This window comes from Pelobates fuscus, chromosome 1, assembly GCF_036172605.1.
Source record: "Pelobates fuscus isolate aPelFus1 chromosome 1, aPelFus1.pri, whole genome shotgun sequence".
NCBI lineage: Eukaryota > Metazoa > Chordata > Amphibia > Anura > Pelobatidae > Pelobates > Pelobates fuscus.
This window is the reverse complement of record NC_086317.1, coordinates 393,558,438-393,580,172: the sequence shown is the minus strand read 5'-3', so window position 1 is coordinate 393,580,172 and position 21,735 is coordinate 393,558,438. Positions and strand designations below refer to the sequence as shown.

Genomic DNA, 21,735 nt, shown 5'->3' with positions numbered 1-21,735 from the left:
ATGTTACTCCGTTACCAGTGATAAATTGTCTGTGGCTGTGGAACCTAGCCCTTAGTTTTATTATTATTATTATTATTATTGTTATTATCGAATAAGTCATATTAGTTATTTGCTGTTAAAAGCATTTCATCACAGGTGCAGTTATATTTCCCCATCAATGTTTACTATATAAAACCACAGTGTCGATTTGCAAAGCAGTACGCTGTGGTAAAGCTGTACTTCATTGGTAATCGGAACATTCTTCAGTTTGGTTTATTGGGGAATTGTTTGTTTGTTACATAGCTATTTGCCTTGATTTAGTAAATCAGTTGTTACTTTTCCCATCACACATACATATTTGTCTGTTTAAATGTTCTTATGAAGGTTTTTTTGTGTTTTTTTATTTAGAATATGCAACTATATGTTTGTTTCTAACACATCATAAATTACATTTATTTAAATTTACATAAATTCCCCAAATTTGACCCAAAATTGCAATTTGGATCCAAATGGGTTTGCATTTATTAATGGCAATTTAGACACACATTCTGAGATTAGTCCATAAAGTGAGTAATTTAAATCTATTGGATGTCTGCTGAAAAAAAACTACAAAAATGTCCAAATTCTTAGTATGGGGATGGTTTTCAGCAGTGAGTACACTTTCCCAATATAGGTGGAGCCTTCAGAGCATTATTCATCTAACTGATTAATACTACAGTACTATATTTTCTCTATGTGGAAATCATGTCTATGTGGAAACATCAGTTTTAAATTCTGGTGGCATTTTTTTATAATGCTGCCTACTCACCAAAGCCATCAGATTCCTCACAAATACCCCTAAGCAGTGTGTTAGACCATTTTAATTTATCTTTTTTCTTTTTTAGTTTTGTTAACTATTTTAGATAGGCCACGTGGGAGCTTTTTATGCAGAAGTCACCCAGGAGCTGCAGGTAGCTGAGTGATCACTGATTGGTGGGGACCGGGATAACCCCAGCTGGCCTAGAGGTGGGGGTCGAGAGTACGGGGCTCTATAGATCCACAAAGAAGAAAGCCCAAGCCATCCAGGACAGAGAGATCGGCCGCTTCTCCCACAGAGGAAAAACCAGGCCACGAGTTGTTGGTGGCCGCCACTGCTGGGCTTTGAGAGTATGGAGGTCTGGATCCCACTCCAAAATTGACTAACTTTAAACTTTAGGCCATAATAGCCTAGGAAAAATTATCCCAGTCAATTCTGTTTTCAGTTTTGCCACTTTGTCCTTATTTTTTAAATTGATGAATTTACTTTAAATTTCCAACACTTTAGAGAATAACCATATAATCATATTTTTCACACATCACAAATTCATAATTGTTTTAAAAAAAATAGAGGTTAAGTAAATAGTATATTAAAATTTCTGGGAAGTGAGGGTTACCCTTAAAATAAAGTCCATTTTGGAAAATGGGAACACAAGTATTTAAGATGAAAAAAATCCATAAATGGGCAACAGTGCACCTTAGTCTCCATGTGTAAAAATGTAAACACACTTAGATATCTATAAATATTGTAGCAAACAGATTGAGAATGTGTAATTCTAGTTTCTAAGACATTATGCATTCTATTTCTATTATAAAAGTAGAGCCAAAAGACGTGAAATACATGCCCAAAACTGTAATTTGCCTAGGCAAATGAGTCAAGTCTGATCCCATTCTACTATGTCTGTGCCAGAACCTCATACTTTTAAAAACAAAATTATCATCTCTAAGACACGCTAAATCTGGTCAGTGATAAAAATGCAATATCCAACGTAACTCGTGTCAACAGCAAATATAGCATACATAGAGGCATAAAAATACATATATCTCTCAACATATAGATATAATAATGGCAGGTCACCAATCATTTACAAACAGAAGCTGTTGGAGAAAATAGATAGAATATTCAACCACAGTTTTGGTAACAGAAATTGGATTTGATTCATTAAATATCTGGTGCGGAGTACAAACGAATGCTGTCTGAATGTGTTCTTTTTTGAACAATCTGGCATGGTTTCTTTCCACTATATGTAATATGTTGGAGTATTTATGATTGATGCATGGGTTAGAAGCTATCCTTGCTCTTACAATCTACAGTATTTATTTGCACATATACTATTCCTGTAGTCCACTTTCAGTTTTATTTTCTCCAGAAATGGAAATCTGGCTTCAACATTAGCTATTCCGTCATTCAGTGTAGTTTCTGACAAGGTTATTTCTGCTAAAGAGAGAATTGTTGGGGATCCAGTGTGAATTTTAAAGTGACTCTCACATTTTTAGTCCAAATTAGACAAACGTTAAGCAGTCCTGCTATTTTTTTAACCTTAGATTTGAAATTCACTTTGAATTCATGACATTTCCTATTTTAGTGAACATCCCCCTATTAATAATAACCTTGAGGCAGGCAGTCCTGCATGTTGCTGGAAAGGCCAGACGCTCAAATATTTTTTGTCACTAAATCTGCCATTAAAAAAGCATGAATACAGTTTTCTCCTACTTGGGTTTGAGGCACAGGACCTGCTGACCATATGGTAAGTCCTAATCACATTAATAATATCAAGGCATTTAATCTGGAAACGCACACTTAGATTATCACCATTTATCAAATTTTCGAGTATGGCTCGGGGTGTAGCTATTATTGTAACTCCGTTGAATAGTTCCATTTATAAAGGACGAAAGGCTGAATTCCCTTTGTGAGTTGGACTCCTGTCTACCAAGTTAGCTTACCCAGAGTGCAGATGATCCAAAAATGGTGATGGATGGATATTCCAATTGACTTCACTTCCAATGGGGTAGGAAGGACATACTATTCTGCATCATCATTAGAGATCTGAGTATGTCGGCTTTTCCAGAGTCTAAGAGCATATGTAATTTAAAGAAAAGCATCATGGGTGTCAGGTTTGATAGCTGCAGTTTGTGTCACCTTCTAACTTACTTGTGTGTGCTGTAGGTTGATGCCACAATTGTGGTCTGGTGTGTCTAATCGTTTCACTTTATACTCCTATCTCCTTTAGAAATATAGCGAATGATCTATTTATATATTTAATTTGAAGGAATTGGTTGGAAACTATTTAACCTCTGTGTAGCTAAATTATTGAATATCCAGTCATGGAATTTGTTGGCGCTATAGAAATATAATTATAATGGGGAGATCATGTCCAACCAAACCCTTAAAGCAGGGATAGGCAACCTTTGGCACTCCAGATGTGTACTACATCTCCCATAATGCATTACTTGAGGGAAGCTGTAGTCCACAACATCTGGAGTGCTGAAAGTTACCTACCCCTGCCTTAAAGGATGCTTGTCATACTCCTTCAACAAATAAAATCATATCTCGGCGACTCACGGAATATTTCAGTAGACTGACCGAGGATGTCATACGGCTGTTGGGTGAAGAACTGGAAAATATGTTTAATGTGATGTCATTTTTTTGGTGTTTACAAACGTAGCATCATGTGATGTTTCCAAATCCAGTTTCTCATCAAATATACTACATTAATATTTGCATTTGCAGTATTTATAATGTTTTACTCATGCAATGAGAATGTCAGGCGCTAATTACTTGATACGTATCTTCCACAGGGCTTGTCACTTCCCTTCAACAGATTTTGATACCTTCTGCACCACTGGAAAAATGAGGAATTCTTCTGTTGGCCTTGCAATTCTTTTCCTAATGGTGGTGAGAACAAGTCGTGGAACCTGTGGAGAGCCCCAGGAATCTCAGGCCTCTGGGGTACAGCTAAAGGTAGGGTGCAATATATGAATATTATTATATTGTTATAAAGTACAAATATATGTTTATATTGATTGATGATAATCTTGACAAGACATAAAAGGAAAGCAAGTGACCAGGCCAAGACTAAATCACCAAATGTGTGCAAACTTTATCTCTGTGTACATATTAGTAATACACTAATTCCATTGTACATTAGCTGTAGAGTGCGTAATAATATCTTGGTTAGCAAACTGTGTGAGGAATGACGGGTGTGTAGAACTGAAGGTGTAGGGTGATGAATTAATCAGTTATTGAAAAGAACTGAAATTGTAGGCAATTATAATAGGTATGTAGCATTAGACAAAGTCTGATGAAACTCTTTAAGGAATTCCATAAGGATGATTCTCCCCATAGTAAAACAATACGCAATAGTTGGTGGTGGAGATTGTAGTGTAATGACCAAGAGCTAATTACTTGTTAATTGAGATGTAGTTTAAGCATGAACATGAGAGTTGGCATTTTTAATCGAATCCTAAAGTATATAGAAAGCTAGTGTAAACATTGGCAGAATTGTGGGATTATGTAAAATTGATGGATAAGGAAGATATGCCTGGCATCCAGCATTGATTAAAGGGGAAAGATGGAAGTCAATGAAAAGTAACTTTGCAGTAGTCAAAAAGGGACACATTCAGTATGAGTTGAAGAACGTTGGCTCTATCTTATGTTGCAATGGGGCAAATGCAAGATATGTATTCTAAAGGTTGCCAGTCCCTGGTGATCTTCTGTTCCAAAATTACAACCTAATGTCATCCTGCACATGAGAGGAATTTTGGTTCTTTGTCAGAGTAAGACTGATTAAAATTTCAGAACCAAGACACTAGATGTTCCAGGAATCCAAAGGATGTGGATCATTAGTCCAAGGGCATGGTAATGTTTCAAACCACTGCAGATCATTTTGGAACAAATTATTATACATAATAGTATAATAGTGTAGAACAAAACTAAATACGTTTGATTTAGTTATATTCATCATTAAATTCATCTATTATAAATTTATTTTAAGGACTGCTTTCATCAACAGCTATCGGTTATGCAAGCTTTTGTAGCATGTAGGGACTCCTAATTATATCAGCCATCAATCACTTAAAGCCAACGTCATAGGCATCTTCTTGCACAATGCATAATAGATGTCAATGAAAACGAAATACTCATGCACAGGATACTTCCAGTGACATAACAGTCTTGTGGGATTTTTCATAAAGTCCTGTTTTTTAATATTGCAAATGCATTAGAGCATAGCAGTGACACGCGGAAGATGAAATTACTGGCAAGCGAGGCTGCAAACAGTTACAAGAAGAGGATGGAGGTGTTAAAAGCACACAACCGTGTGCTGAATAAATATTCATTATTTTAACTTCCATTTTGAATCTTTAAGTTCCTGATTTTCGATTACAATATCGGGTTCCTGAGTTCCTGGGAGTTCCAATCGCTTAAAGCTTCATCCAATATCTCTGTTTGAGATGATATGCACTACAAGTCCCGAGCCTACTTCTCATTGGCTCTGAAAAGTGTGAGTTTATCCACCATCTTTACAAAATCATATACACCTTATACAGGTTACGCTACGTGTATCTGATCTTTATGTCATCCAATATAGGATAAAATAAATCCTGTTTTATTGGATTACTAAAGAGAAGTACATTGTAAGGAATATTTCTGTTATACTTTGTAAGAAGAATCCGTATACAAGGTATTTTTCCTTACATTTCTGTGTGCGATTAACACCCTTTTCTTTCCATTTCACACAACTGTGTCTATGCAATAATTTTTAAAGCAGCACCAGTAATCATTTTGCTTACATAAGAGATGTCAGACTGTGCCACCCCAGGTGCTCTTACAGAATATTCTCATAATTATCTTTTTAGCAAAGTGAGTGTTATCCAACATGAGTTGTGGAAGGGAGCATAGATAGATTTACGGATTTCACATTTGATAGTGAGAGTGCTTGACGAGAGATGCTTCCAGTGGAATGACGAACGGCACACTTATTATTTCTGTCTATTTTGTGTATTTGATACATTTGTTTTCTAAAGGGACACGATAGGCACCCAGGTCTCCATGAAGCGGTCTGGGTGCAGAGCCCTGTCATTTTAACCCTGTAATATAAAATATTGTAGTAGATACAGCAATGTTTTCATTGCAGAGCATACACACACACCTCTAGTGTCTCTTTGTCATCCACTCAGTTCTCACACATCAACTCCTCTGAGAGCATTAGCTAGGAGGCGAGCAGAGCTGGCTGCACATGTGCCTCATATCCCCAATGCTCCTCTATGTTCCTTTAATATATGTAATAGTATTGGACATTATGCTTAGTGTGTGGTTTTATAGCCATGTTTATATTTAAAGTGTCATTGCATAAAAGTAAAAGTGACATATATTTCTAAAAACATTATAACATATTAAAGTTATGCAAACAATGAAGTAAAACATATAAGATAATTACATTTAATGTACTTGCACGTGCCAGCTGCAGCACCTGAAACATTACAGTGAACCATTACAAGTGTCTTTTATTCAGTATATAGCAGCAAGCATAAAATAGAAATCTTTCAACTAGCCCAGTAGTTTTACAAGAATAGCAATGGCTTATCCTTGCTGCTATACTCTAAATAAAAGACACTCGTTACATTGAAGTAGTGCTAGACCACCATATCTTCACTGGAGTTTGGGTACTGGTGTGAAGAAACTCAACCACTGGTGTAGGTGCTCATCCATTTCATTACTTTTGAAATCCCCTTTTCAGATTTCGATGTGCACAGAAGTGGCAGTCTTAGAGTTGCAGGGATGTTTGCAAACTGCTATAGTTATAAGGCATGAGCACGGTGACAGGGCAGCTCCTTACACTTCCGACCCCATAACAACTTAAGCCAAGTGTCCATGTGTCATCTTACCTCCATGGGTTAACCCTTTTTTCTAAGGTTTAACCTTAAAGTTGTGGTTTTTGCGCCTGGCACCTCTTCCACCAAGCTTCCTTCCTCTCTTTGCTGCAATATGAGGAAGGCTTAGCTGGAAGGTAAGTGATACACTGAGAGTGCCCATTGAGAGAAAGAGTATGTAGCTACAAAATGGTTTAACCCTTGAAGGTAAGACAGCATTTGGACACTTCTGCACCCATAACAATGTAAATGGTCTTAAGTTGTTATGGGAGTGGAAGCAATACGCTGCCTAATGTGTGGTGTTAGTCAAACCATGTGAATGAGTGTTTCTCATGATCCTATGTCAGGATATGGTATGATCCTGTGCCTCAACATGTAGGCCAACTCTTGCATTCCCTCCACTCATTTTGTGTCCCCTGTCTTTTATATGAATGAATCTGGTATGATGGCTGGAATGCTCTGAATGCTCTGAATGCAATGACAATGACATCCTTCCCTGATGCAATATGGCAATTTCCACCTTCAGGTCCTCAGTTTATCAGCTGTTCAGTGGGCAAATAGCATCCATCTCTCAACTGCACCTCAGACTTATCAGAAAGAGGTCCTCTGGTCTACATGCCCTTCCCTTGCACCTCCTATGTTTCATGGGTGTAAGTGGCTGATATTCAGATTGAGCATCCAGAGGCAGTACAGGAGTATGTGGTTCAATTTCCTATGGTCTGTATCAGCTACCATGCCGCTTGGTAACCGTGAAGCATCATGAATAGATTTGATGTGAATGGACTCAGTGTTTGATATACTGTGCCAAACATGAGGTGTGCCAGAGAGATTATGGAGATAAATGTAAGTATGGATTTTTTGTTATAATGTGTTCAAGTGATGTCTATGTATGTATGTGTTGTGGGTGATATACAGTGTTTTTGTAGGCAAATGTACTTCAATTTGGGGCTTATTAGTATGTGGTGTTAAAAGTTATGGAAAATAGTAAATTACACGTTCACCCTTTGATATTTTGCCTTACAATTACTCCAAATGTCTTCTATAAATTACACATTAAAATGTTGCTTAATGAATAACCCTGTTAGCGCATTAAATCAAATGACACCACAAATGTGGGGTGTATATAAACATGTCAACTTTTTTGTTTATTTTCTCATTTTAAAAAAAAGCTGGAATTATTTTATGTAAAATACATATTTGCTAATTTTTACCAAGTTCTTTTTTTCAAGAGAAAACCTGTAAATGTATTAGATGAGTGTTCTCAGGACTGACTCACATATTCCTGGTAACTAGGAAGAATATTGCATTTTGTATGTCACCCATCCACATCCCACTAGCATGTGTCATATTAACATATAAAAATTAAAAGGCATCTGTAAATGCCATTTTTTCTTGAAGCTGCCAATTTTTTTCATGCTTTAATATAAATTGGTCTCTCATTACCTCTCACTTTTCCCAGTTCACGTTCCTGTAAGTCGGACACCCTTTCCCTCCCTTTTTCACTAGTGTCTTTCCTATGCATTATATAAAAAATGTTACAATAGAACAACTAGAAAAATGGAAAATTGCATAAAAAGGATGTAAAATGCACATTAAAATGTACCTTTCCAAGCTGCAGAAGCCCATGGTGACCCTCCCCATTTTTGCTCAGTAGTGTCATAGAATGTAAACGCGAATGTGCAGGACCTTCTTCATATCTTGTCTCTGTTAAAATTCTGTAGTTTAACTACTTGACAAATTCCCTGTCTATAATTGTACAGTGCTACACATTATGTTGGCACTATTGAAATATTACTACTACTATTAACACCCACTTTATTTTTGTGCTGGACTTTGTCACATGAAATGCTGCCACAGATTAACTCTGAGTATACAACTATCTCCCAACTGACCAATCTATCATAGATAAGCTTTGTGGTGGCAACAATGCAAGCCCCACATTGTATGCACAATTTAACAGTATAAATAGAAGTGTATTGTCAGATTTAGGTTACCAGTAAATGGTATAAATAGGAAATTGGTTAAATTAAAAAATGTTAGATCATATACCCAAAACCTTGCCCTTATTATTTGGTTAGGCCACATGTTCGGCTATAAACCACTCAAACTGAATACATTTTTTTCTCTTGACTGTGTAGAGGAAAGAAAATTACTAACAGAAGGATGGATGGATGGATGGATCATAGAGGTTTATATGGACTCTTTGCATGCACATGTGTCTGTAAGGATGTTGGTATCCCCTGGGTGTTGGGCAAAAGTAACATCCCCAGGATGTACTTGGAAACCAGCATTATCTGAATGTACCTTTCCTGGTTAAATATTTTGGTATTATTATTATTATTGGTGTGTTCATTAGTAAGAAAGGTGGTATAGGTGAGTGTGGGGGTTGGTGCTAGTATGTAGATTTGCAAGTATATATATAAAATAGACTTGTGCATTTGTTTTTGGAGTGATGCACATTCGACTGAATTTCATGCAATTCATTGGCCTATATCAGTCACAGTGATATGATTGGCAAGATGGCACTGAGTGAGAGGGTAAAAATGAAATTGCTCTATCCGTATTGCATCAGGAAAGAAAATGTGCATAAATAAAACCTGAAAAACCATGAACGTAATTCAGTTTGAACAAATAGTTTTTTGATGAATCAAAGTTTTACGTCCATGCACGAGTCTTATATGCATATAAATATATTGTCTGTGGATATATATAAATATACATAATGTAAGTAAGAAACAAGCTTTCCTTCACAGCAATTTCTTTGTACCACACGGCGTGAGTTAAATTAATTTCCATTGCTTACTTTGTATATCTATTTAGCTATTGGTTTGCACATAAATCTCACGTTTCAGTTCTTCTTTAAGCTCATAAGATGAAATATTAGAATGCTGTTAGAATTCTAACCCAGGTATAAAAGTATTTGAGAGTATAAAAGTATTTGAGAGTATTTGAGAGAGTAAGTTAGCATGGCACATGATAACTAAGTGACAAACTGGCTTTCAAAATGATCTATTTTTAAAGAAATAACCGCATAAAAATCAGTGCAATTACATTAGGTATTGCAATGAGAAATTACTAAAAAAAAATGTATTTCAGGTTATGTACCGTTTCTCTCCGAAGCACATGTAACACTTCCTTAGATCCACATTATAGGATTGCAGAAGCTAATTTACCGTCTACAGATGCACTGCGTTAATCACCTCGGGGATGATGCTGTGGGCACAGCAGAGCTCGTAGTTTAAATTATTCACCGTTACTAATTACCTTTTTTCTTTTTTCTGAAATAATTTTCAATTTACATTTTTGAATTTAAAAACTTAATTTTTAATGTGCACTTTATTGACTACATGGTTTATTTATATATTTATTTGCTTTGCTGTATTTGTATAGAGTTGTGTAGGTTTGTAGTATTAAGTAATTGAGCTGGTACTGTGAATTTAAAAAGCAATGAAAACGTTAATTTCTACTTGAGTATATCGACTGTAATAAGTAACTAAAGAGAATATCTAATTATGTAGTGATAGATAGTACTTTGAGAATGAAACCAGTTTGTTATGATTTTAACTGTACATCTTAACTGATGTAGAATTCATAAGCTGACCCTCTCTAAATCTTATAAATACACAGCAAACTTTTTTTAAAGGGACACAATAAGCCTTTTAACTGCTTTATATCAATAAAATGTTGTTTGGGGTCCCCTAGTGCCATCCTTCCATTCAACTACTTTTAATGCTTTAATGCTCAACTACAGTTTCTAGCAGAACACCCCCTCTATTCTACATGGGCTAATGACTAAGCGTTAGCCTGAGCAACAATAAATGGTTGCCGTGGGATGAAAGTGTCAACTGACCACTTTAAACCTATCACACAACCCATTGCTGGTATGGATTGGTATGGCTAGCAGGAAGTGTGTAATCTTTGTGTTAGCCATATCTCCAGTAGGGGCAGAACTATTGATAGAGAAGAACCATTATTTATGTTAAACTGTTCGAAAATGTAACTGAAAGTAGGAAGAGCACCAAAGGACTCTAGGTACTAATTCAATGAGACTAAAAGGTTATGGTGGCTACAGTGTCGCTTTAAATAATTCAAGTATAACTTCCTGTGTTGCTTATCTAGAAATAGTTCTTCTTCTCTTTCAAGCCTTTTTTTTCTCATGAATATATGGGCTCAACATTGTTTTACATTCCTAAGAAAGTCAATAATATTTACCCTATAAAGCTCCATTTATTTTGCCCTTTACTCCAACACTTGTTTTCACCCAGCAGGAAAAATATTCTCTGGCACCACGACATTCTGTGTCTTTGCAACATATACTGTAATTTGCAGCCTCCTCTCATTTACCACACTTTACAGAAACCTTTGTAAGCGAAACTTTGTAGCGGCATTCTAGTGACTAGGAAAGGTAACTCCATAGCAGAAAACGTAACCCTTATCTTAAAAAAACAAAAACAAATGTAGCATATAAGATGCATAATGTTGGAGCATGTATAGAGCAGTGGTGCCCAAAAGGTAGATCGCCAGATGTTTTAAAACTACATCTTCAGTGATGCTTTCTCATTCTAAAGTATTCTAAAGGAATGCAAAGCAATTTGGGAGTTTTGGTTCGACAACATTTGGGGATCTATTTAATGGGCATCCCTGTATTAGAGTAAAATAATTCCATCTTGGGGTTCTGGAAATAATCAGCCTTGTAGTTTATTAGAATGTATGTTAGGATGTTCCTTAGTATGGGTTTCAGGTATATACATATTTCAAATAACACAAACAGGAAAACTTGCATTAGTAAACAGGTACTTCTCCTGCATAGCTCCTTTCAACGTTCACCTGCTCCAATTCAGTATTGATGTCCAGTTCGCCGGCTGATCGGTCAGCTCTCTATATATTTCAAGTAAAATAGCAAAGAACACTTCGGCTCCAACTGGAATAATTAGGTCACTGTAATACTTAAAATAGTAATATAACAACCTACAGTAAAAGAAGTAAAGTAATCTATGCGTTATTAGCATTATCTAAGCATGTTGTGCGATATGCGCACTTTATCAAGATCAAACTTGTTTTACTTTGGGTATATATGTTACTAACAAAATTGCTCTTTCCAGCAAACCTAAGGTATCAAACGTGCAGACAATTTAGATGAAAAGACCTGGATCCTTTGCTAAATAAGATGCAATGTTTTGTTCTATTTTCCTAGAGTCAGAGCTATTAAACTTTCATAAATAAGCATAACTCTTCATTTTACTATCCTATTGCATGAGCATTTTATCTGTCCCTTCACTTGAATATAATTTCACAGATTTTTTTTCTCTTTCTTTTAAAATAGAGTTGCCATTTACCATGGTCTTCAATTTCTCGATAAATCACATTTTAAATTGTGCTATTGAAATTATTCATTTTTTAGCGCTTAAGAAATAGTAGATAACACATTTGCTTGCCAATTTTTTCTAGAATACGTTTGAAGAAAAGTGCTTTGAGAATGAGATTATATGAAATGTAAATCAATATGTACATTTAGTTTGAATTTAATCTGTGCTATTCATTTCTATTGGTTTTATTTTAGACCTTCCGATTAATTTTGCTAGCAATGGGACAATGTGAGTGAATGGTTGTATGGCCTCAAAAGTAAAATACTGCTACAGTGTATAATGACAGTCACAAGGGTACAGTGATCAAATGCCACAGGTTCAGGCATTGTAGAGATGTTCATACCAGACCCCTAAAAATCAGGAGTTAGAAAGGAAATCATATATTTTTATATTAAGCTGGAGGTTTCTATTACAACAGCTCTATGGTCACCATGGGGTGATAGGGAACTGGCGAATGTGATAGGACTTTGGATTAACCACACAAGTCTTCATTGCAGTAAAAATTAAGGATGCCATATAATGACATAATATCTCAGCAACCTCAGTCTGATCCCTATTAATGATGCTAGCATTTTTAATGTGTTACTTTATGTTAATGATATATTAGAAGGGAATGAGATTAACTACAGACAGGAATATCCCCTCAAAGAAACAATATAGACAGTCCCAGAGTATTGATAAGCATACTATTTATAAAATGATAAATCTCACATCAATACACCCATACTGGTCTTGGACTTTCTCAGAAGTAATTTTACCATTCCCAACTTTTTAGACAATGAGTGAGTGATTGGGTGGGTGTGCGGGAACAGCTCAACATCTGGTCTTGAAATAGCTTTGTTTAATTGATTTATTTACATAGACAAACACTCACAGCCATTTTCACTGATCGTCCACACCATTAAAACCAATGACAGGTGAAGTGAATAATATTGATTATATCATTCCAATGACAGCTGGCATGGGGTTTGTTACGATTGCCCCCTGTCTAGCAGGAGGGTTGATCGCTTGGATGTCCTGGTTCCCGGCTTGAAGAGTAGAATGGAGCGATACTCGGTAGAGACCTGTAAGTGTAGAATCTCCCCCTAGCTATGGTGCAGCTAGGATATTCTTTCCCCCCACAAAACGAGTCGAGGCTGCGAATTGAGGGTCAAAATGAGAACTGAGGACTGGAATGCCCAGCCTGCTTTTTATTGGCAATACATACAAAGAGGACACTCCCAAGGGGAGGCATAAAATACCCAATCATATATTGGGTTCAACCCACATGTCCCCTCCCCTCAGATAACCAAGTAACACAATTATATTACACATACTTTTGTCCATATTCTGGATGTACCCCAAAACCAGGGGGTACACCCATACACCCTGCATCGCTAGATAGATCTTGTTCTGGAGGCCAACATATCCAAAAACTGGTCGGATCGAATGAGCGGTTCGGGAGTTAGGGGCTTCTAAAGTTTAGACCGACCGCACGGACTTTTCAGCCGAAAATAGTTCCATACGTTTAGGCCTTGCGGTCGGTCTTCGTTCGGACGGTAAAAACCCCACAACCCTTTGTCTTCCGTAGTCCTTCCTGGGGTCGCTGTAATCCCCAGGTGCAGGGCAAGTGCTTTACTGAACGGTGAATAGTTCGGTATGTCCAACACTGAGTTCTGTGATCCTGGAGGTCTCAGCGGTGTTCGCCTGGGTGGGTCTCCGTTTTTGGTTCCAGATGATTCTGGGCGACCACCGCTGATTGTAGGTAAGATGGCCGCGACCACGTGCAAAAGTCCCGAAATGGCGGCCACCTCTAGGCGTACATAGCGGGTTCGGGCTGGACCATACGAGGACTGTAAATCCGTCAGAACAGTGTCCAAAGCACCAAAAGTATGGGACCGAATAAATCTTTTATAACAGGGGACAACAGTAATGTAACAGTGCTCCCTCCTTGTGGAACACTCTGGCAGACACCGTCTGACCCCTTTTCGGGGTAGACTAAGGCTGTCCAGACTTCTGGTTAGGCTGGGCTGATATCGGTTTGCCTGGACAATCCATCGGCATTGCCATTCTGTTTCCCGGGTCGATAAGTGATGGTAAAATTGAAGGGTTGTAGAGCCAAGCTCCATCGTAACAACCGGCCATTATCTCCAGAGACCCGGTTTAACCATACCAAGGGATTGTGGTCCGTTACCAGAGTGAATTCTTGCCCGTACAGATAAGGAGTCAGTTTCTTTAGTGCCCACACCAGTGCCAAGCACTCCTTTTCCACGGCGGCATAGCTAACTTCGCGTGGCAGGAGCTTACGACTGATGTAGGCAATAGGGTGTTCCCCTCCGTCTTCGCCTACTTGGCTGAGGACGGCTCCCAGCCCGAACATGGAAGCGTCTGTGTGGACGATAAAACGTTTGTTAGGGGCTGGGGCGGCCAACACGGGAGCATTCACAAGAGCAGTTTTTAAAGTTTGAAACGCTATTTCACAGTGGGGAGACCACAGGACCTGTCGAGGAAGGTTTTTCTTTGTCAAGTCTGTCAGGGGTTTGGCAATGGCACTATAGTCAGGCACAAACTTCCGATAGTATCCTGCGGTACCTAAAAAGGCTAGTACTTGTGTCTTGGTGGTGGGGGTGGGCCAATTGGCAACTGCCTCTACCTTGGCAGGTTCTGGTCGTTGTTTCCCGCATCCCACCCTATGCCCCAGATACTGCACTTCAGCCATGCCAAAATGGCACTTCTCTGGTTTCAGAGTCAAGCCGGCGGCCCGAATCTGATCTAAGACCATCCCTACATGGGTTAGGTGTTCCTCCCAGGACGCGCTATGGATCGCTATGTCGTCCAGGTACGCACAGGCGAAACCCTGGAAGCCATCAAGGAGTCTATCCACCAAGCGCTGGAACGTGGCCGGGGCATTCTTCATCCCGAATGGCATAACCTTGAAGTGATATAGGCCAAACGGGGTGACGAATGCCGACTTGGGGATAGCCTCCCTGGCCAGGGGAATCTGCCAGTAACCTTTACACAGGTCAATGGTGGTTAGGTAGTTCCCCTGGGCTATGCGATCCAGTAACTCGTCTACCCTGGGCATGGGGTAGGCGTCTGTCACGGTTTTATCATTAAGTTTCCGATAGTCCACACAGAATCTGGTAGTACCGTCCTTTTTGGGTACGAGTACTACCGGGGATGCCCAGGGACTATCGGAGGACTCAATGACTCCTAGGTTCAGCATTTCCGTGATTTCTTGTTTCATACCCGCTCTGACCGCCTCGGGGATGCGGTAGGGGGCCTGTCTCAAGGGTTGCTGTCCAGGGGTATCTACCTGGTGGGTGGTTAGATTGGTGAACCCTGGCTTTTGGGAGAACATTGCTTGTTTTTCTCGGAGCAATTGCTGCAATTGCTCCCTCTCTACTGGGTTAAGCCGCTCGCCTATCTGTACCTGGCCCACTATATCGGCCGGTTGGTCCTGGGTAAGTAAGTCGGGAATGGGTAAATTATCGGGGTCTTCGGCTGCGGGACTACATATGGCCAGCACATCTTCGGGGCGTTGGAGATATGCTTTCAACATGTTAATATGGAACAGTTTCTTTAAGCTTGGGTCGTGGCAGCTGGCAATCACGTACGTGGTATCTCCTTTCTTTTCTATTATTTGGTAGGGGCCTTGCCAGGCTGCCTGTAATTTGTCTGTTTTAACGGGTTTAAGAACCATTACTTTTTGCCCTATCTCAAAGCTCCTTTTCCGTGCTCCCCTATCATACCAGACTTTCTGTCGCCTTTGGGCCGCCTGGAGGTTAGCCCGGACCGACCTGGCTAGCTGCTCCATGCGGTCTCTAAGCTCTAGGACATATGGTATGATGGGGACTCCGGTGTTCTCCGTCTCCCCCTCCCAATGCTCTCGGATCAGGTCTAGGGGGCCCCGGACCTTGCGCCCATACAGCAGTTCGAACGGGGAGAATCCGGTAGTTTCCTGCGGCACCTCCCGATAAGCGAATAGGAGGTGTGGCAAGAAACGTTCCCAGTCCCTATATTCCTGGGTAAACGTCTTTAACATTTGCTTAAGGGTCCCGTTAAACCTTTCGCATAGTCCGTTGGTTTGGGGGTGATATGGGGAACTGAGTAGGGATTTTATTTTACAGACCTGCCATAGTTGTTGCGTTAGTTCCGCCGTGAACTGGGTGCCCCGGTCGGACAGGATTTCTCGGGGAAATCCTACACGAGAGAAGACTTGGACCAGCGCATTGGCTACCGTGTCTGCTTGGATATTAGATAGTGCCACCGCCTCCGGGTAGCGGGTAGCGTAATCCACAATAGTGAGGATATACCGTTTCCCGGAGGGGCTGGGAGTGGCGAGGGGTCCTATCAGGTCAATGGCCACTCTACTGAACGGTTCTTCGATGAGGGGCATGTTTATGAGGTGTACCTTGGGGTGGTCTCCTCTTTTGCCGACCCTCTGGCACACTTTGCACGTATTACAGTATGTACGCACATCGGTATGTACCCCTGGCCAAAAGAAGGTATGGGTGATACGTTTAAGGGTCCGGGTTACGGCCAAATGTCCGGCTAGGGGAATGTCGTGGCCTATCCGGAGGATATCTCGTCGATATTTGTGAGGGATTACTAACTGCCTCCTACGGTTCCCTTTCTTTTCCGTCTGTCGGTACAGTCTCCCCTGTTCCCATACAAATATCTCTTGGTCGGATCCCCCCGTCCCAGTGTCGGCCCGCTCTCTGTATTTCTGGAGAGTGGGGTCAGTTTTAGTCTCAGTCTCGAAGGCGGTAGGGGTATCCCAGGGTAATGGGTCGGGGAAGGTAGGTACAGTCGGGATCGGTCTTACCTGAGTCTCCCGCACCGGTGAAGCCTCTCGAGCCCGTCCTGCCTGGGACCGGGTGGTAACCGGATATGCCTCTGAGTTATAGGAGGGGGCAAATGCCGAAGTCATAGGGCCCAGGTCGTTGCCCAGTAAGACCTCAGCGGGTAAACTGTCCATGATCCCCACCCTCACAAGTCCTTTTCCCGCACCCCAATCAAGATGTACTTTTGCTGTGGGTAATTTGTATATGTCCCCTCCAGCCACTCGGACTGCCACCGTGTCTGTGGAGCGTTTATGTGGTGGTACGAGCTTCCCCTGGACTAGGGTGATGGTGGCCCCGGTGTCTCTCAATCCTTGTGCCGGGCGGCCTTCCAACAGTACCTCCTGTCGATGGTGCTGTCGGTTGTCGGTTGCGGCATACACAGGGTTAGCTTCATGTAATGGTCCCAGATACTCTTCCATAGTATTTGCTTGGTCTACACAAAAAGCACGGGCGGGGCGGTTGTTACCCGGGAGGTTGTTGTTTAGGGGGCAGTTGGAAATGAAGTGCCCCGGCTGCTTGCATTTGTGGCAAGTGGGGCGGGTACGCTCTTGGGGGTACTGGCTGGGTGGCCCGGCATATCGAGTAGGTCCGGCCGGCACTGGGGTACGAAACTCGGGTCGGGGGTTTGGTCTAGGGTTTTCTCGGAGTTCGGGCCGGGTGGCTATTCGAGAGTGGGAGTATTCGTGAACTTGAGCGTCCCGATGTTCGTCAGCTAGTCGGGCTGCCGCATTGAGATCGCTCGGACGCCGATCCTTTACCCACTCTCTGTCCTTTGGGGCCAACCCGTCATAAAAATGCTCTAATAAAAACAGTTCCAACACTTCGGTTGCGGTAACGGCACGGCACCCATTCATCCAGTGGGTAGCCGCCCTCCGCATGCGGTGAGCCCATTCAGCATGGGTGTCATTTACTTTCTTACTGGTGTTGCGGAATTGTCTGCGATAAGTGTCGGGGGTTACGGCATATCTCTTAAGTAGGGTGTCTTTTACCGTCTGATATTGCTCCGCTTCCTCGGGGCTGAGAGTCCGAAAAGCTTCCATAGCTCGACCCGCCAGTTTCCCGGCTAGTATCTTTGGCCAAGCTGTTGTGGGGATTTGGTGCAGTGCACATTGCCGTTCAAAATCGGCCAAGAACTCGTCAACCCCCATTTCACTCTCCACAAACGGCTTAAACGCTGCAAAAGGAATCTTTGGGATTTCCGTTGTCTCCGGGGGGGTTCGGCCGGCGAGTTTCATTTTGTGTTCGTGGGCTCTGGCCTTTTCGACATCTGCCTCAGCCTCGGCCATTAATTGCCGTATGAGTTCCAGGGAGGGGTTTGGCCCATACAGGGGCAGCCTCTCCCGGACCAACCGGGTTTTCTCATCGGTGCAAGTGGCAGTGGCTTCGGCCATGGTAAGGCTCTGGTCCATTTCTGTTAGTTCCGCGATTAGCTCTCTCCTTGGGCGGCTGTTCGCGTGTCCCCCTCGGCTCTCCAGTAAGTCCTTTAACGTGGTGCGTTTCAATTTGTCGTAGTTCCTCTCCATCCGTTCTGTACCTCTTCTAGGAATTCCAGGATGATCCCACCGCTGCCACCAATTGTTACGATTGCCCCCTGTCTAGCAGGAGGGTTGATCGCTTGGATGTCCTGGTTCCCGGCTTGAAGAGTAGAATGGAGCGATACTCGGTAGAGACCTGTAAGTGTAGAATCTCCCCCTAGCTATGGTGCAGCTAGGATATTCTTTCCCCCCACAAAACGAGTCGAGGCTGCGAATTGAGGGTCAAAATGAGAACTGAGGACTGGAATGCCCAGCCTGCTTTTTATTGGCAATACATACAAAGAGGACACTCCCAAGGGGAGGCATAAAATACCCAATCATATATTGGGTTCAACCCACATGTCCCCTCCCCTCAGATAACCAAGTAACACAATTATATTACACATACTTTTGTCCATATTCTGGATGTACCCCAAAACCAGGGGGTACACCCATACACCCTGCATCGCTAGATAGATCTTGTTCTGGAGGCCAACATATCCAAAAACTGGTCGGATCGAATGAGCGGTTCGGGAGTTAGGGGCTTCTAAAGTTTAGACCGACCGCACGGACTTTTCAGCCGAAAATAGTTCCATACGTTTAGGCCTTGCGGTCGGTCTTCGTTCGGACGGTAAAAACCCCACAACCCTTTGTCTTCCGTAGTCCTTCCTGGGGTCGCTGTAATCCCCAGGTGCAGGGCAAGTGCTTTACTGAACGGTGAATAGTTCGGTATGTCCAACACTGAGTTCTGTGATCCTGGAGGTCTCAGCGGTGTTCGCCTGGGTGGGTCTCCGTTTTTGGTTCCAGATGATTCTGGGCGACCACCGCTGATTGTAGGTAAGATGGCCGCGACCACGTGCAAAAGTCCCGAAATGGCGGCCACCTCTAGGCGTACATAGCGGGTTCGGGCTGGACCATACGAGGACTGTAAATCCGTCAGAACAGTGTCCAAAGCACCAAAAGTATGGGACCGAATAAATCTTTTATAACAGGGGACAACAGTAATGTAACAGGGTTGAATATATTCAGCAGCAAGTGAACAGGTCTTACATTTCAAGTGTTGGAAGCAGGAATTATTAAAAAGCGTAAAGATCTGAGTGCACTTGTCAAAGTCATTCAGATCTTTTTGCTAGCCTATTTTTACTGCTTTCAACATTTGAAATTCAAGAACTGACTGTTCACTTGCTGCCTATCCTAATATTGGTTATTTCATACATTTGGTAAAAAAAATATCCAAAGCACTCTGCACACATGGTCATTAATGACATATCTGGTGTTTTAATTCCTTTCAAAGCGAGAAGACGTAACATCTAGCGGGAAACTGAGAAACTATATCAATCAACTTTTACCTCTATTGTTTCTTGTTTTTTTTTAGTGACTTATTTTCTCTGTAAAATCTCTACTATCTGAGGTTGAAGTCTATAGGTGCTTAAAGAAACACTCCACTCCAAAAATGGGAGGAGGGAGGGGAGGTGGGGGGGGGATGAGTACTCTGCAGATATACCTTCACTGAAAACATGCAGAATTTTTGCTGCTTGTTGGCATTTGGGGCATATCTAAAAAGACCTCACAAAAGTTCATATGGCTGCAGCCTTTGCAAGCCCTCCCCACCTGCAAGTCTCCTCTAGGAAAAATAACAAATCAGAGGCTTCTCATTGAAAATCCTCTGAATCTTTCCCTCTGTGCGCATGCATTGCAATAGTGTTCAGGAAAAACGCTGGTCTGATGTGAAGTCTCTGAGAAAGAATGAGGAGAAAGCAAGCATGCTCAAGTATATAGCATGCCTTCAACCTCTGTTATCTTAGAGGGAGCTAACAATAGAACAAACAAAAATCTCCCTGGCTGTCAGAATGGCAACCAAGGAGAAGTTATCTAATTTAACTGTAAAAGTCCCAATTTCTCATGGAAATCGGCACATTTATAAACTGGAATTAAAATAGGATACTCCTCACACATAAAGCACTTCAGAAGCTGAACTGTATGGATGTGGAGTTTTGCTTTAAGATCGCTTAATACTATCATATCTATAGGTATAAGTTACTCACTGTTAGCATTTGAACTGATTCATTACAATTCTGCATTCTGTGTTTTTTTGTTTTTTTTCCTGCTGTGTCTTCAGTAAATTAGACTTTTATATCATAAACACACAACACTACAGATTCCTATTATAGATGCCCTATAGGTTTTAGGACACAGTCATCGTCTTCCTCGTGGTGTTTAGAGCAGTGTGTACTGTCAGTCAGTAAGTGGATTGATGAAAAAGTGTTGATGAATAGCTCATCTTCTGTTTTAATCATTGCTGAATAGTTATTTTCTTTAACTATAGCTTCAGAGTACACATATATATTACAGAGAACGTTAATGTTTGTGGTTTTTATGAACAGGTGAAAAAAATGTATTTTTAGCCAGTTTTTCCTCCAGCTGCCTTTCTCACAGCATTATCTGATACAAGAGTGAGGAGACTCCCATGGGGAGCTGTCATGATTAGAAACAAATATCTCATTATGTTTGACAGATTTCTCTGCATCTTGAAAACAGGTGGAAATTCCCCATCTACCAGCAACATGCAGAGGTTTCTATTAATTCACTCTCACTAGTACTACTAGATCTTTTGGGTTGACTTCGTCAATGAAGATTTAGGAAGCGGGTTGTCAATGTCTGCTGATGACATGCTGGTGGCTGACGAGACCAATGCGGGACAATCAGAACCGGCCACAGCAGCTGCAAACGAAAATCTTGCCACAATGTCACAGTTCTTTTTATTCTCAATATCTGCCCTGCGTGCGTTCTCTAAGGAGGAGACAGCCTGATGAATGGTGTGTCTCAAAGTCTCACAATCGGAGGTTAGAGCAGACCAGTGGCGATGGCCAATGTAACAGGCACAAAGGGATTTATTCAGCGAGTCCTTGTACCTCTTCTTTGGTGCTCCTCTGTTGTGGTGCCCAGGGGTGAGTTCACAATGTAGCACAACTTTTGGTAGGCGACTATCTTCAATCCTGGAGATATGCCTGCCCTGCACAGCTGCAACTTCAAAAGCATGGCTTTGATGCTGGTGGTCTCTGCCTGTCCTAAACCTTGATATTGGTGATTTAGTCATTGCAATGGATGTTAAGGATTGTGCGGAAGCAGTGATGGTGAAAGCACTCAAGGAGTCGCAGGTGATGGTAATAGGTAACGCACGACTCAGAGCTGTACAGGAGAGTGGTCAGTAAGACAGCTCCATACATACTGATCTTTATACCTCTCTATAAATGTTTGTTTTTTCAGACAACTAGATCTATAGCTCAATAAAAGATATCTACATCACGGAAATCCTGTAGAAAGAACTCCATTGCTTTTAGATCCACAACTCCTATGATCCATTGCCATTATCTATCTATCTAG

The 21,735-nt window shown here is 41.2% G+C and overlaps 1 protein-coding gene across 1 annotated transcript in view; it reads left to right on the top strand.

Moving 5' to 3' along the window:
- Window positions 1-21,735, top strand: part of TAC3 (tachykinin precursor 3) — a 45,334-nt gene that overhangs the window by 9,983 nt on the left and 13,616 nt on the right. Inside the window, exon 2 of the mRNA XM_063444765.1 lies at window positions 3,574-3,736. Coding sequence (XP_063300835.1) covers window positions 3,626-3,736 — 111 coding nt within the window. The 5' untranslated portion in view covers window positions 3,574-3,625. The remainder of the gene's footprint in view (window positions 1-3,573; window positions 3,737-21,735) is intronic.